The sequence below is a fragment of the Anser brachyrhynchus genome (genome assembly GCF_964034855.1).
Source record: "Anser brachyrhynchus genome assembly, chromosome: 2".
In the NCBI taxonomy this organism is placed as follows: domain Eukaryota; kingdom Metazoa; phylum Chordata; class Aves; order Anseriformes; family Anatidae; genus Anser; species Anser brachyrhynchus.
The window spans coordinates 116,002,349-116,013,257 of NC_137695.1; the positions used below are offsets into that span (position 1 = coordinate 116,002,349).

At 48.1% G+C, this 10,909-nt stretch overlaps 1 protein-coding gene across 3 annotated transcripts in view; it reads right to left on the minus strand.

The window, feature by feature from the left end:
* Positions 1–6,837, minus strand: part of KLHL14 (kelch like family member 14) — a 65,288-nt gene extending 58,451 nt beyond the window's left edge. The window contains exons 1-2 of one of the 3 annotated variants that reach the window (XM_080578403.1): positions 6,200–6,837; positions 3,645–4,624 (exon numbers count right to left, since the gene is read on the minus strand). In XM_080578403.1, the coding sequence (XP_080434529.1) occupies positions 3,645–4,579 (935 nt within the window). In that variant the 5' untranslated portion in view covers positions 4,580–4,624; positions 6,200–6,837. Of the gene's footprint in view, positions 1–3,644; positions 4,625–5,072; positions 5,284–5,570; positions 5,922–6,199 lie in introns of those variants that run through there. The other 2 variants (XM_080578402.1, XM_080578401.1) reach the window with 2 other exon arrangements.
* Positions 6,838–10,909: the final 4,072 nt, after the last annotated feature.

The window sequence follows — 10,909 nt, forward strand, 5'->3', positions numbered from 1 at the left end:
AAGCTCTGTAATTTAAATATTTTTCTATAATTCTCCATTTTCTGTCTACAGCTATATTATGCATTAGCACAAATAAAATTAAAAGTAAAAACTAGACACTTCACACCAGAGATGTGTTTTTAACCATTTTCATTGTTGCAAGTAAACATTGAAGCAATAGTAATTCTCATTAGCTCACTCATCTTTAAAAGTGAAATTATTTCCAGCAACATTGTAATGCTCTAACCCAGAACTTTTTAAAAATTGAAAACATATAGAGTGTATTATACAAAATGTATTGTATTACACGATAAACCACAGAGACATTTTAATCAACTCAATATTCCAGTGAAGTCCTGAGAGTCAAATAAATAACCAGAAGACGAACGTTCTCTCTAAATGCCTTTTCTTCTCAGAACTACAGAAAACACATCACAGCACAGTTACCCGTGTCTTTCAGGCTTAGCCAAAACCATTTCAGTCCTATGTTCATGGTCACCATAATGGGCCCAATCTGTTCTATGCTGAAGTCAACTGGAATTTCTTCAACTGATCTTAGAACTGAGTATGCCTCAGGAAGCTTTTGCAGCCGCTTACATGCTGAGGCCTATTTTAGGTGGAAATCACAGAAGCCAGAAAGTTCCAGCATAAACCCGAGAAGGGGAGAGCAAAGTCAACAGAATTACTAACTTGCTTAGAGTTAAATGCCAGATGTAACTGAAATACCCATCTCCCATGAGGAAGTCCTAAACTCAAGAGTGTACGGCAAGGTTCAGAAGTTGGGAATGTTATTCTCAAGTTTTTAAGAAAACAATCTTTTAGTTGCTGTTATTTGAAAAAATAGTTTTTACAAAATTGTATGGGAGCATTCAAGCATTTACCTTCACTCAGGAATTTTCAGAAAAAATCTGCTCTCCCTGCAGGTAAATACCACTTTCTCTTTTTGACAGAGTCCCACAAATGTAGCACAAAAGACAAACCAGACACTGGTCCCAGCCCAGGCATTCCTAGCACTGCAGGATCTGCACTTGTAACACAAACTTTATGAATAACTCTGCTCACAGCACACAGATGGGATTATGATCCAAAATTGCTGTCCATAGTTCTTCAGCCCTGGCAACAGCAAAAACTTGTGTTTGTCAGGAAAGTGAGCACGTGATTTAGCACATAAAGAACAAGCTTAAAGGAAAAAAATAGTGCTATTCCTGTTTAGATTTCAGAGGAGAATCACCTTGCATCAAGCTTCCCATTACACTCATTGTGTTTAAGAAATGTAAGTAGGCTAAATTCCAAAGTACCCCAAAATGGTAGTGGATTTGTACACAGGTACACTTTTTTTTTTTTAAGTAGCACATTGAAAAAAAAAATAATATAGTTTTTAAAAGGCAGAAAAGTTATTAGCAAATTCTCATTCTGAGTGCAATTCTCCTAATTTCTTCTATACGCTGTCAGCAGGTGACTACAGCTCTGTGCCGCTTGCACTTCTCACTAACACATACTGTACTATGCAGCATATATTATACTGCACAAGAGGAACAATTTATCTCTTTCTAAAGATATGTGAACCTTTTGTGAATGACCTTTCATTAAACTTCATAAAACAAAATTCTAAATTACCAAGGTCATCATTGCTCACAGAACAGGTAATCTAAGTTAAAAGTCCTTCTCTGTGTAATAATTTTTATCTACTCACACAAGTACTTAACTGTTCAGTTACTTTTAAGATTTGCTTCTACAAATTAGTAACTCAAGAACCTCTTTGCGGATTTTCTTTCTTAAAATAAAATTTTATCAAATGTCAACCTGTCAGAATTGCAGCTTTAAAGACACCATGGGTAACGTGAAACACAATTTGGGAAATTTCTATAGTCCTGGGTATGCTTTTTTGTTTTTACATTCATGCTTAAGAAGGCAATTGTACACTTAGGCAGCCCGACTAAATCTTAAAATAATTAAGATTCAAAATGGGCCTTCGTGACTTTTATAAATTCCCAGGACCTCAAATTAAAATATACCAATTATATTTTGTATCACTGAGTATTTCAACATCTCCAACGTATTAACATTTTGAGTAAGTTCTAATGACTGTTTACAAAGTACAGAAGTCTGCATGCTTTCCCTTCAATTTCAACAACACCAAAGAACCCAATCACCAGAAGCCAGTGACAACGCTGCCATTGAACGCATGCTAAAGTTGCAAAGATGATGGCGTGTTACCACCTATCACTGTTAAGGGTCTCTTGAAATACTATTATCCACACGTACATGCAGACCTATGACAAAAATAATGGTGGTATTTGGACTCTCCCATAAGCCATTAAGTAAATGCAACTTTGAATCTAATCTAGGTCTCAAGTACGCTCCTTTTATGTGCGCTCCCGCTTACGAAAAGCCAGCTTCCAGCACCAGGAGTATCAGATTCTTGCAGCATCCATGACACTTGTAAGCATTCAGTGGTCAGAACACCACTACATATCCTTCAAATGACATGGACCAGTGAAGCTGGAAGGTATCTTCACTGAACCAAGCAGGCTGGTATCTCAGCAATCCACCAGGACAGGAGCCCCGGCACGCCCCAGGTGGCGTGCAGAATCTTGACTAACAAGTCGGTGGCGGGTTTTGCATTTTTAAAGTCGATGGTTTTGAATATTGAAATGCAGAGGGTACACGCCAGCTGTAACAGCAGCGTCTCAGCAACACTTCACCTTGCGAAACGCCGGTGTTTGTTTTTTATTGTGGGGTTTAGGAGTGAGAATTGGTTAGAGAGCAAGGTGATAAGCATGACAAAACACTAACAGAGCCAGCTAGCTAGAGATAATAAAAGAAGGCAGAGCATTTCTGAAGTTAAATCATCAGGGTACCTCTTACGTGAAGATACAAAGAATCCTCTGCCTTAATGCTAAGGGAGCACATTGTTAAATATTTTAGATAATACATTATATTTTCTTGCAACTGTTAAGTCATTAAGAGTAGCCACCTCTTAGTTAAAAGGCTGAATATCACATTCAAAGTGTGCGTTGATTTCTACGCCACTGTGACACTGTACTTGGAAGATGGTATTATCTTTCCATTTCTGAATGAAATGAAGTATAAACATATTTTAAACGGAGGAAAAAAAAAATCCTCTTTCGTTTCGGGTGTATTTACTATTCATTAAACTCTATGCTGTGCTTTCAGTTCCCAGCACCAACCTCATCTTGCCAATCTCTGACATCATGATTCATCACCTTATTAAGTGAAAACAACTGGCAGGCCGTGGCCATCCGGACTATGAAGTCACAAGTTTCCCCGCACAACGGGGACATCACCTGAACACCGGCAATAAGGGGGCGTGCGCGGATAACGCAGTTATTTATGTACGTGTGTATAAAGACAAGCATTAACTGGATTTAGGACAGGGGTGTTGTAGGTTAGAACGCCCTGGAGATGCAACTCCTTGTTAAAAATTTGGGGTGGGGGGGGTGATCAATCAGCATGTGAGGGCTCGTTACAGCAGGCCCCCACCTCCCTCTCTCCCTCCAGCCCCAGGGTCGGGGCAGCCGGGGCCCTCCTAACCCCGCGGCCCCTCGGCAGGCCCGGCCCGGCCCCGCCACACGCCCCGGGGGTGCCGCGGGTGTCGGCAGAGCCCCCCCCCCCGTCCCCCGTCCCCTCGTGTCGCCCCTCACCTGCTGGCCAGGCTCTGCCGGCAGTGCTGCCTGAAGGGCATCAGGTGGTAGTTCATGGCGTCCAGCAGCAGCTTCTGGCAGACGGGGTCGGTGCGCATGAAGTCCACCGACTGGACCCGCTCCACCAGCTCCGGCGCGGGGATGAGGGCGAAGCGGAGGCGCTTCATCAGGTCCGGGGCGTACTGCATGCGGGTCTCCCGGTCGTGCTCCAGCCACAGCACGGACATCTGGAAGAGCGCCAGCTCCGACTCGACGGGGGGGGGCAGCGAGTCGAGCAGGGCGCGCATCTCCTCGAAGTTGAGCAGCAGCACGTCCTCCACCAGGTACTTGTTGGCCAGCTTCTTGGTCTCCTCCAGGCCGTGCAGGGCGGCGATCTTGCACACCTGCTTGTAGTTCTGCACCGAGATCTGGTCGTTGAGGAACTGCACGCACAGCTTGGTGACCTGCGGGATGTGCAGGATCTTGCTGACCGACAGCACCTCCTCCACCGTGTCCAGCGACAGGGTCACGTTGGCCGTGTACAGGTACTCCAGCACCAGCCGCAGCCCGATGGACGAGCAGCCCTGCAGCACCAGGTTGTTGATGGCCCGCGGGCTGGCCAGCAGCTTGTCCTCGGGGGAGGACGACGGGGTGCCGGGCTCCTCCTGCGGCTGCGGCGGCGGCTCCTTCGGCGGCCCCCCGAGCCCGTCCTGGGCGCCGGGCCCCAGCCCCAGGGCGTGCGGGTGGCCGCCGGTCCCGCCGCCGCTGGAGAAGAGGGATCGGAAGTACTGGGAGCAGGAGGCCAGCACGGCCTTGTGGCAGTGGAACTGCTGGCCCTGGGCCGTCAGGGTCACGTCGCAGAAGAGCTGCTTCCTCCACAGCAGGTTGAGGCCGTGCAGCAGGTTGTCGCTGTGGCTGGGGTCGAAGGTGGAGGTCCTGTCCCCGGATCTGGACATGGCGAGCGGCCTCCGGCACACCTGCCTTTTAAACCCTCCTCCAACCTGGGCAGAGGGGTGGGGAGGGGGGTCGGGGTGGGGTGTTGGGGGGGGGGGGGGGGGGAAGGACGGGACGACACACGACACAACAATAAACACACAGCTTTAGAGGCCTGCAGGACACATGGAGGCTGGCTGGGCACGCCTGGAGGGGCAGGACGATCCCCTGCCGGCCGAGCAGCCCCCGCTGGGCGGCGACCCCCGGCTACGGGCTGGCTCGGGGGGGCGGGGGGGGGATACAACTTGGGAGGGCCAGAGGGGATTTATTTGGGGGCTTCCTCCCCACGCACACACCACCACCCCTTTCTTCTCCCTCCTCGGTGCAAAGCGGGCTGCTCTCCAGGGGAGGAGCGAGGCAGCCGGGGACGTTTGCAAAGCTGACCGCCCCCCCCCCCCCAAAAAAAAATAAAAGCCACAAGGAAACCAACCCCAAACCCGAGCAATCAACACACACCAAATAACCCCCCGAACTCCTCGGCACGCCCGGAGAAACTACCAAGTGGCTGAAACTCCGCCGGGAAGGCGGACAGCCCCCTGCCTCCCCGCCCGCGGCCCCCCACCCCCGGCTTTGGCAACTCCGGGCGCCGGGACCCGCTCCACCCCCGGGCCGGGGGCACGGAGCTGAGCCCCCCACACCTCCCCTCCTCCGCCCCGGCAGGGAGGCTTTGCGATACTTCGCGCCCCGGAGGAGGAGGAGGAGGAGGAAGAGGAGAAGGAGGAGGCAGCCCCCCCCCGGGCCCGGCTGTCCTGCCCGGCCCGGCCTCGCCGCAGACGGCGCCGCCGCCGTAACTCCGGTAACTGCGTGAAGTTCAAGTTGGGGGAAGGACCGGGGGGGGCCCTGCCCGGCGGCCCCGCTTCGGCCGGGAGCCCCCCTCCTGCCCCTGCTCCGGGCCCGGGGAGGGGAAGAAGGGACGGCAGGGGAGGGGAGGGGAAGGGGCCGGCGGGGCCGCACCTGCGGGGGCTGCGCAGCCACCGACCCGCGCTGGCCGCATCCCGCCCCGGGGAGCGCCGCCGCTGCTCTTCCTCCTCCTCCTCCTCCTCCTCCTCCTCCTCCTCAGCGGGATCCCGCCGAGCCCCGCTCCTGCCATTGCAGCGCGCTCCGTCGCTCCTCGCCAGCGCCGGGCCGCCGCCGCCTGCCCTGGCCCCCCCGCCCCATTTATCGGCGCTGCCGGGGGCTCCCTCCGGCCGCTCCCCTGCCCCGGCGCCGCTCAGCCCCGCTCCCCGCGGCCGGGAGAAGAGAAAACCTCCCGGAGCCTCCCCCTTTAAGCGGACCCGGTCAATCCCCCCCCTCCCCACCGCACACACACACACACACATACATACATGCACACAGATACACATACACACACACACTCACACTCCTCCTCTTTCTCCCTCCCCTTCTTTCTTCCTCGTTTTTGCCCGTTTCTCGCAATTGGGAGTTTATTCTGGCAACGCGTTTGTTACACAACTGCCCCCCCCCCCCCCCGCTCACACTTCCAGCACACACACACACACCCCGCTCCTCTCCCCCGACAACAAACAAATCGGGAGACACAAGAAAATGCACGGAGACGGTCAGACACAAGGCCGGAAACTTACCTGCTCCACAACCAGGCTGCCAAAGTAAAGGTTCACTTAAGCTCCCCCCCAAAAAAATCAATTGTCCTTCCTTTTTAAAGGTTTGCTCGGTCCTTCAAAAAAAAAAAAAAAAAAGGAGAGAAAAGAAAGAAAGAAAAAAAAAAACCTTCTGGTTCCCAACTCGGAGCAGTCACTCTTTACAATTTATTTTGTCGTACATCATTTGATCACCATGAATTAGCAACAGCAAGAAAATGTACGAGAGAGAGAGAAGGAGAGAGAGAGAAAGAGAGAGAGAGAGAGAGCGCAGAGCTTTCTGCAAGAGAAGAAGAAGAAAAAATGTACGTGTGACAAATTATGCTACCAAGAAACAACACATCATTATCCTTGGGCCTGGGGCTCAGTGAGTCGTAACGAGAGTAATAGGAAATCCACGGTTGGGGAGAGAAACGGTCGTGCATGGCCAGTGGAGAGAGACCATACAGGGGGATGGATGCTGGAGAGACTCGCAAAATTATGGCTCAAGGCTATTGTAAAAATTGTCGAGCGTAAATGACTGCGATTTCAAACATCTTTGGAAGAAAGAAGGGGAAAAAGCGAGCCCCCCCCCCCTCCTCTCTGCCTCCCTCCCTCTCGCTCTCCCTCTCTCTTCTCTCTCTCTATAAAGAACCGTCAAGTTTTAGTGCGCATTGCTAATTAGTCAATTTCTCTCTGCCTTCACAGGCTGGCGACTTTGCTGCTGAGCTGAAACTGCTAATTTCTGTGACCAGCTTTTTTCTTAGCTGTGATCTGGATGAATGAGTAGCTGTCTCACAGAGATGACAAAAATAAACTCTAATCCCCCCAAAAATTTCCACTACATCTTTCTCATGCATAGATTTATGATCTTCAAGCGCCCTGTGCAATATGCAAACTTTTTGTGGGTGAGTGTGTGTGTGTGTGCTGCTGGGGGGGTAGTCTGTTGTATTCAGGTTACACAGGATTTGTTTTGTGTCTCTGCTCTCCCCCCCCTCCCGGGATGCGATGGAGATAATGTCTGGTTTCAGTACCCGATATATTGTTGCCCCCCCGCCCCCCCCCCCCCCCCCCCCGTTGTATTTACATTACTGCTCCGACAGGATGCATCCTCCTTCCTTGCAACTGTGATGAGGCTGGAGGGGTGGAGGGGAGAGAAAGAAAGTGAGGCTACTAAATGGTGTTAGTGGTAAAATGTTCCCTTTACATTTGTTCCTCTGCACTGTTCAAGATTTATGATCTTGTTTGAAGGCATATTTTCTCTATCGTTTTGTCTGGTTAGACAACCGTCTCTGAACTTCACTGTCAGCTCTTCAACAGATAAGGGTTCAGAAGTCACATTTTTTTTATTGGAAGATTAGCATATTGTCAGATTTGTCTTTCAGTTTCGAGACTTTGCAGTGCAGAAGCCTGAATCAAATGGCAGGAAAGCAGCTGCTATTTCACAAACATAACCTTTCAACTTTCTGCCAGATCTGATACCCTAGAAACGTGCACAGCCCATGCTTTGGGGCTTTGTTTTGTCTTTGGTTTTTGCTTCTTCATAGTTGTAACAAGCAGAGGGAATCTCATGGTAGGCACTTTGAACTTTTGCTTTCCACCAAAGGGTGTTTTGGTAGAGGACGTGTTCTCCACACTTTGTCTGATGATATATTGGACCCTCACATATATAGCTCTGATCTTCTGTTGACAAACCTCCAGTGGTCAAAAAAAGAAAAAGAAAGGTGGGATGTATGCCCTTGAATGAAATGCACGTGAAAGAAGGCTGGAGTGAACACTTACGCAAAGTTTTACCTGATGTGAAATCCACAAGCCCCATCCCATTTCCCGGATAATACTCAGGCTCTTGCTATTAAATTACACACCAGGAGTGCGTGACTTTGAATGCCAGGTCTCATGGTCTTTCTCTTTTACTTGGCCAAGGATGCCAGCACATTTACAAAGTCAGAGTCAGATTGCTCAGGAATGCAAAGGACTGAAACTGAAAGGCATCAAGGCAGTTTTCGTTTTTATTTATTTTCTGCTGACCTTAAAAAAGAAGTTCTGCCATACCCTTCCTTTTTGCTTCACCAGATAGCTCCCCTCCTCCTCCCTTGTAGGTTATTTCTTTCTGCAAGACATTTCCAATAGAAATTAGACAGTTGGTGTTTTAGGGCATGGTATTTTTTCCCAAAAGAATGACACCATCATATGCTTTGTCTAAAACCATTTTCTTTGTTTTGTTCTTGTTGAGCCTCCCCTTCCTCCCAGCCGTACCCTGTTGGCCACCCAGATTTTGGCCCCATTCAGGTGAACGAATTACAAGATGCCTCCTTTTTTAATAGTGTTTTCACTGGTGTTTTCAGTCATGTTAGGTGTCTCCCAACTGTGGTAGATGAGAAGAACAATTTTTATGTTATGCTTTTGCTGCTGAACTTTACTGCTGTAATGGTTGTAAATAATCCCCAAGGGGTTTTGTATCAGTTTCCACTGAGTGATATGTCACACACTCTTACACCATCGTAAGCTGCCAAAATATGTCTGTGTCAATGTGTAGCAAGTTTCTGGGACTAGCATACTGGTCTTACTTATGGATATGATTTGTGGTCATTTACAAATTACAGATTTTTAACTTTCTGTCACGAAGCTTTCTGAATTATACTACATTGGGTAAACATTTCCAAAAGTCCAGAGTTTGTTATTTTCGAAATGGACTTGGGCACTTTTGAAGGGAGGCTTCAGAACTTCTAACTCACTTGGGTGCTCACATTATATCTGCAAGGTAGAAGATTAAAGTTTACCTCTTACAGGCAGCAGCTGTCAGCAGAAAATTCTGTGTGTTTTCCTTCTTCTCTGATTACTCCCAGACCTGTGCCATGTAAAATGATTCTTTTTTTTTTTTTTTTTTTTTTTCCTATGGACCTAAACTAGATGTATTTGCCATTTGGTTTAAACGGGGACTTTATGTCTCTAGCTTATAAGCCTGAGGGCATCACAGACTTGAGGGAAAATGCTGGGAGTAAAGAGCATCTCCCTTGAGGCACAGAACTCTTGCTAACTCCTGAGCCTTCCCTGTCATACTATAGGGCTCTATCCCTAAGCAGGATTCCCTCATAATGGAGGACAGTATCCCATGCTTTCATGCTTTGGAGACCAGATGTTGGTAACTGTTGTGCCTTGTCTTCCCTCAACTCATCTCCTCTCTACCCTGCAGACTCCTCAGGTTACTGAAGCCTCATTGCATAGACTTGTAGTAGAGAGGTCAGTACTGCAAAGGGAACTAAATCACATCTTGTGTTTCAAGGAAGAGGTCCTCATGCAAGAGGTCCTCCTATATTTTTCATCAAGAAAATGTAAGGCTTTGTCTTTTAAATCCCAGGGAACAAACAGTAAATAAGCAAGGAAAATGCTTTTCAGTAAAACTAATTATATTAAAAAAAAAAAAAAAAAGGAAGTTTTGAATCTCTCTGTGTTACCTGTGCTTGAAATATGAAACATACCTCTGTACAACTGATATTTGGGGGGATTTTTTGCATATTTTATTGTTCCAATATGCATTGAGATTGATACCCCAGCCTAGCTCCAAAATCAACAAGTTACAGAATCATAGAATCATAGAATATCCCGAGTCGGAAGGGACCCATTAGGATCATCGAGTCCAACTCCTGGCACCACACAGGTCTACCCAAAATTTTAGACCATGTGACTAAGTGCACAGTCCAAATGCTTCTTAAACTCCAACAGGCTTGGTGCAGTGACTACTTCTCCAGGGAGCCTGTTCCAGTGTGCAACAACCCTCTCTGTGAAAAACCTCTTCCTGATGTCTAGCCTAAACATCCCCTGCCTCAGCTTGACACCATTCCCGCAGGTCCTATCACTGGTGACTAAGGAGAATAGATCTGTGCACAGGATCTTAATTATTAAGAGCAAAAATAGATGTCAGATCCGAACACCTGCCCCTCTGTCACTGAGGCTGCTGTCAGAAACAGAGTTTCAGCTGGCTTCACTCTTTGAGGCACAGAAGTCACCATTCTGCACATCTTCTGGCCTGCTGAACCCCCTCAAGAGCTTGCATTTCTGGCACTATTACATTTCAAATAATGGGAAAGACATGACTGGTTGATAGTGCTCACCAGAATCAGCCACACGGGGATGGTGTCTCTACCCACAGGAAAAGAAAGTTATTCTGGGGACCTTCCAGAGAGGTAAAGATGACAAATGCACTGTCATTGTTGTACAACATGCCATACAAGTTGTTAGGACATCTCTGGGTGTGTAGGTCCCTACTGTCGTACAAGAATTTTACAAGTAGATGAGCAACACTAGATGAGCAATAGATGAGTATTGGATGCTATCAATAATGTTGCTACTCATGCAAATGTTGTTATATAATCCACTGTGGAGTTTCTGATGTGGAAGTTCATAAGGTTGTCCTTCTGAAGGTAGAGCTGGTATCACTTCCCATGTATAGACAAACTTCTTTAATCCATTGCCAGGTAGTGTGTTTAGGAATAGGACAGGAGGGGAAGATTGCAGGAGGTTGCGGTGAGGTTAGAGCCCATGAATCTGGACTTCTGGATTCTCACTACTGAACGGTGATTGTACCTGTACCTGTTTGCACATTTTGGGGTTTGGACCTGGGAATCATCCATTGCTTACTGGTGTCTTCTTCTTCCTGGAGGAGATCAGTTCCCTGGAAACCAAGGAGCTGTGAGGACTTGCAAGGAGCCGCGAGGG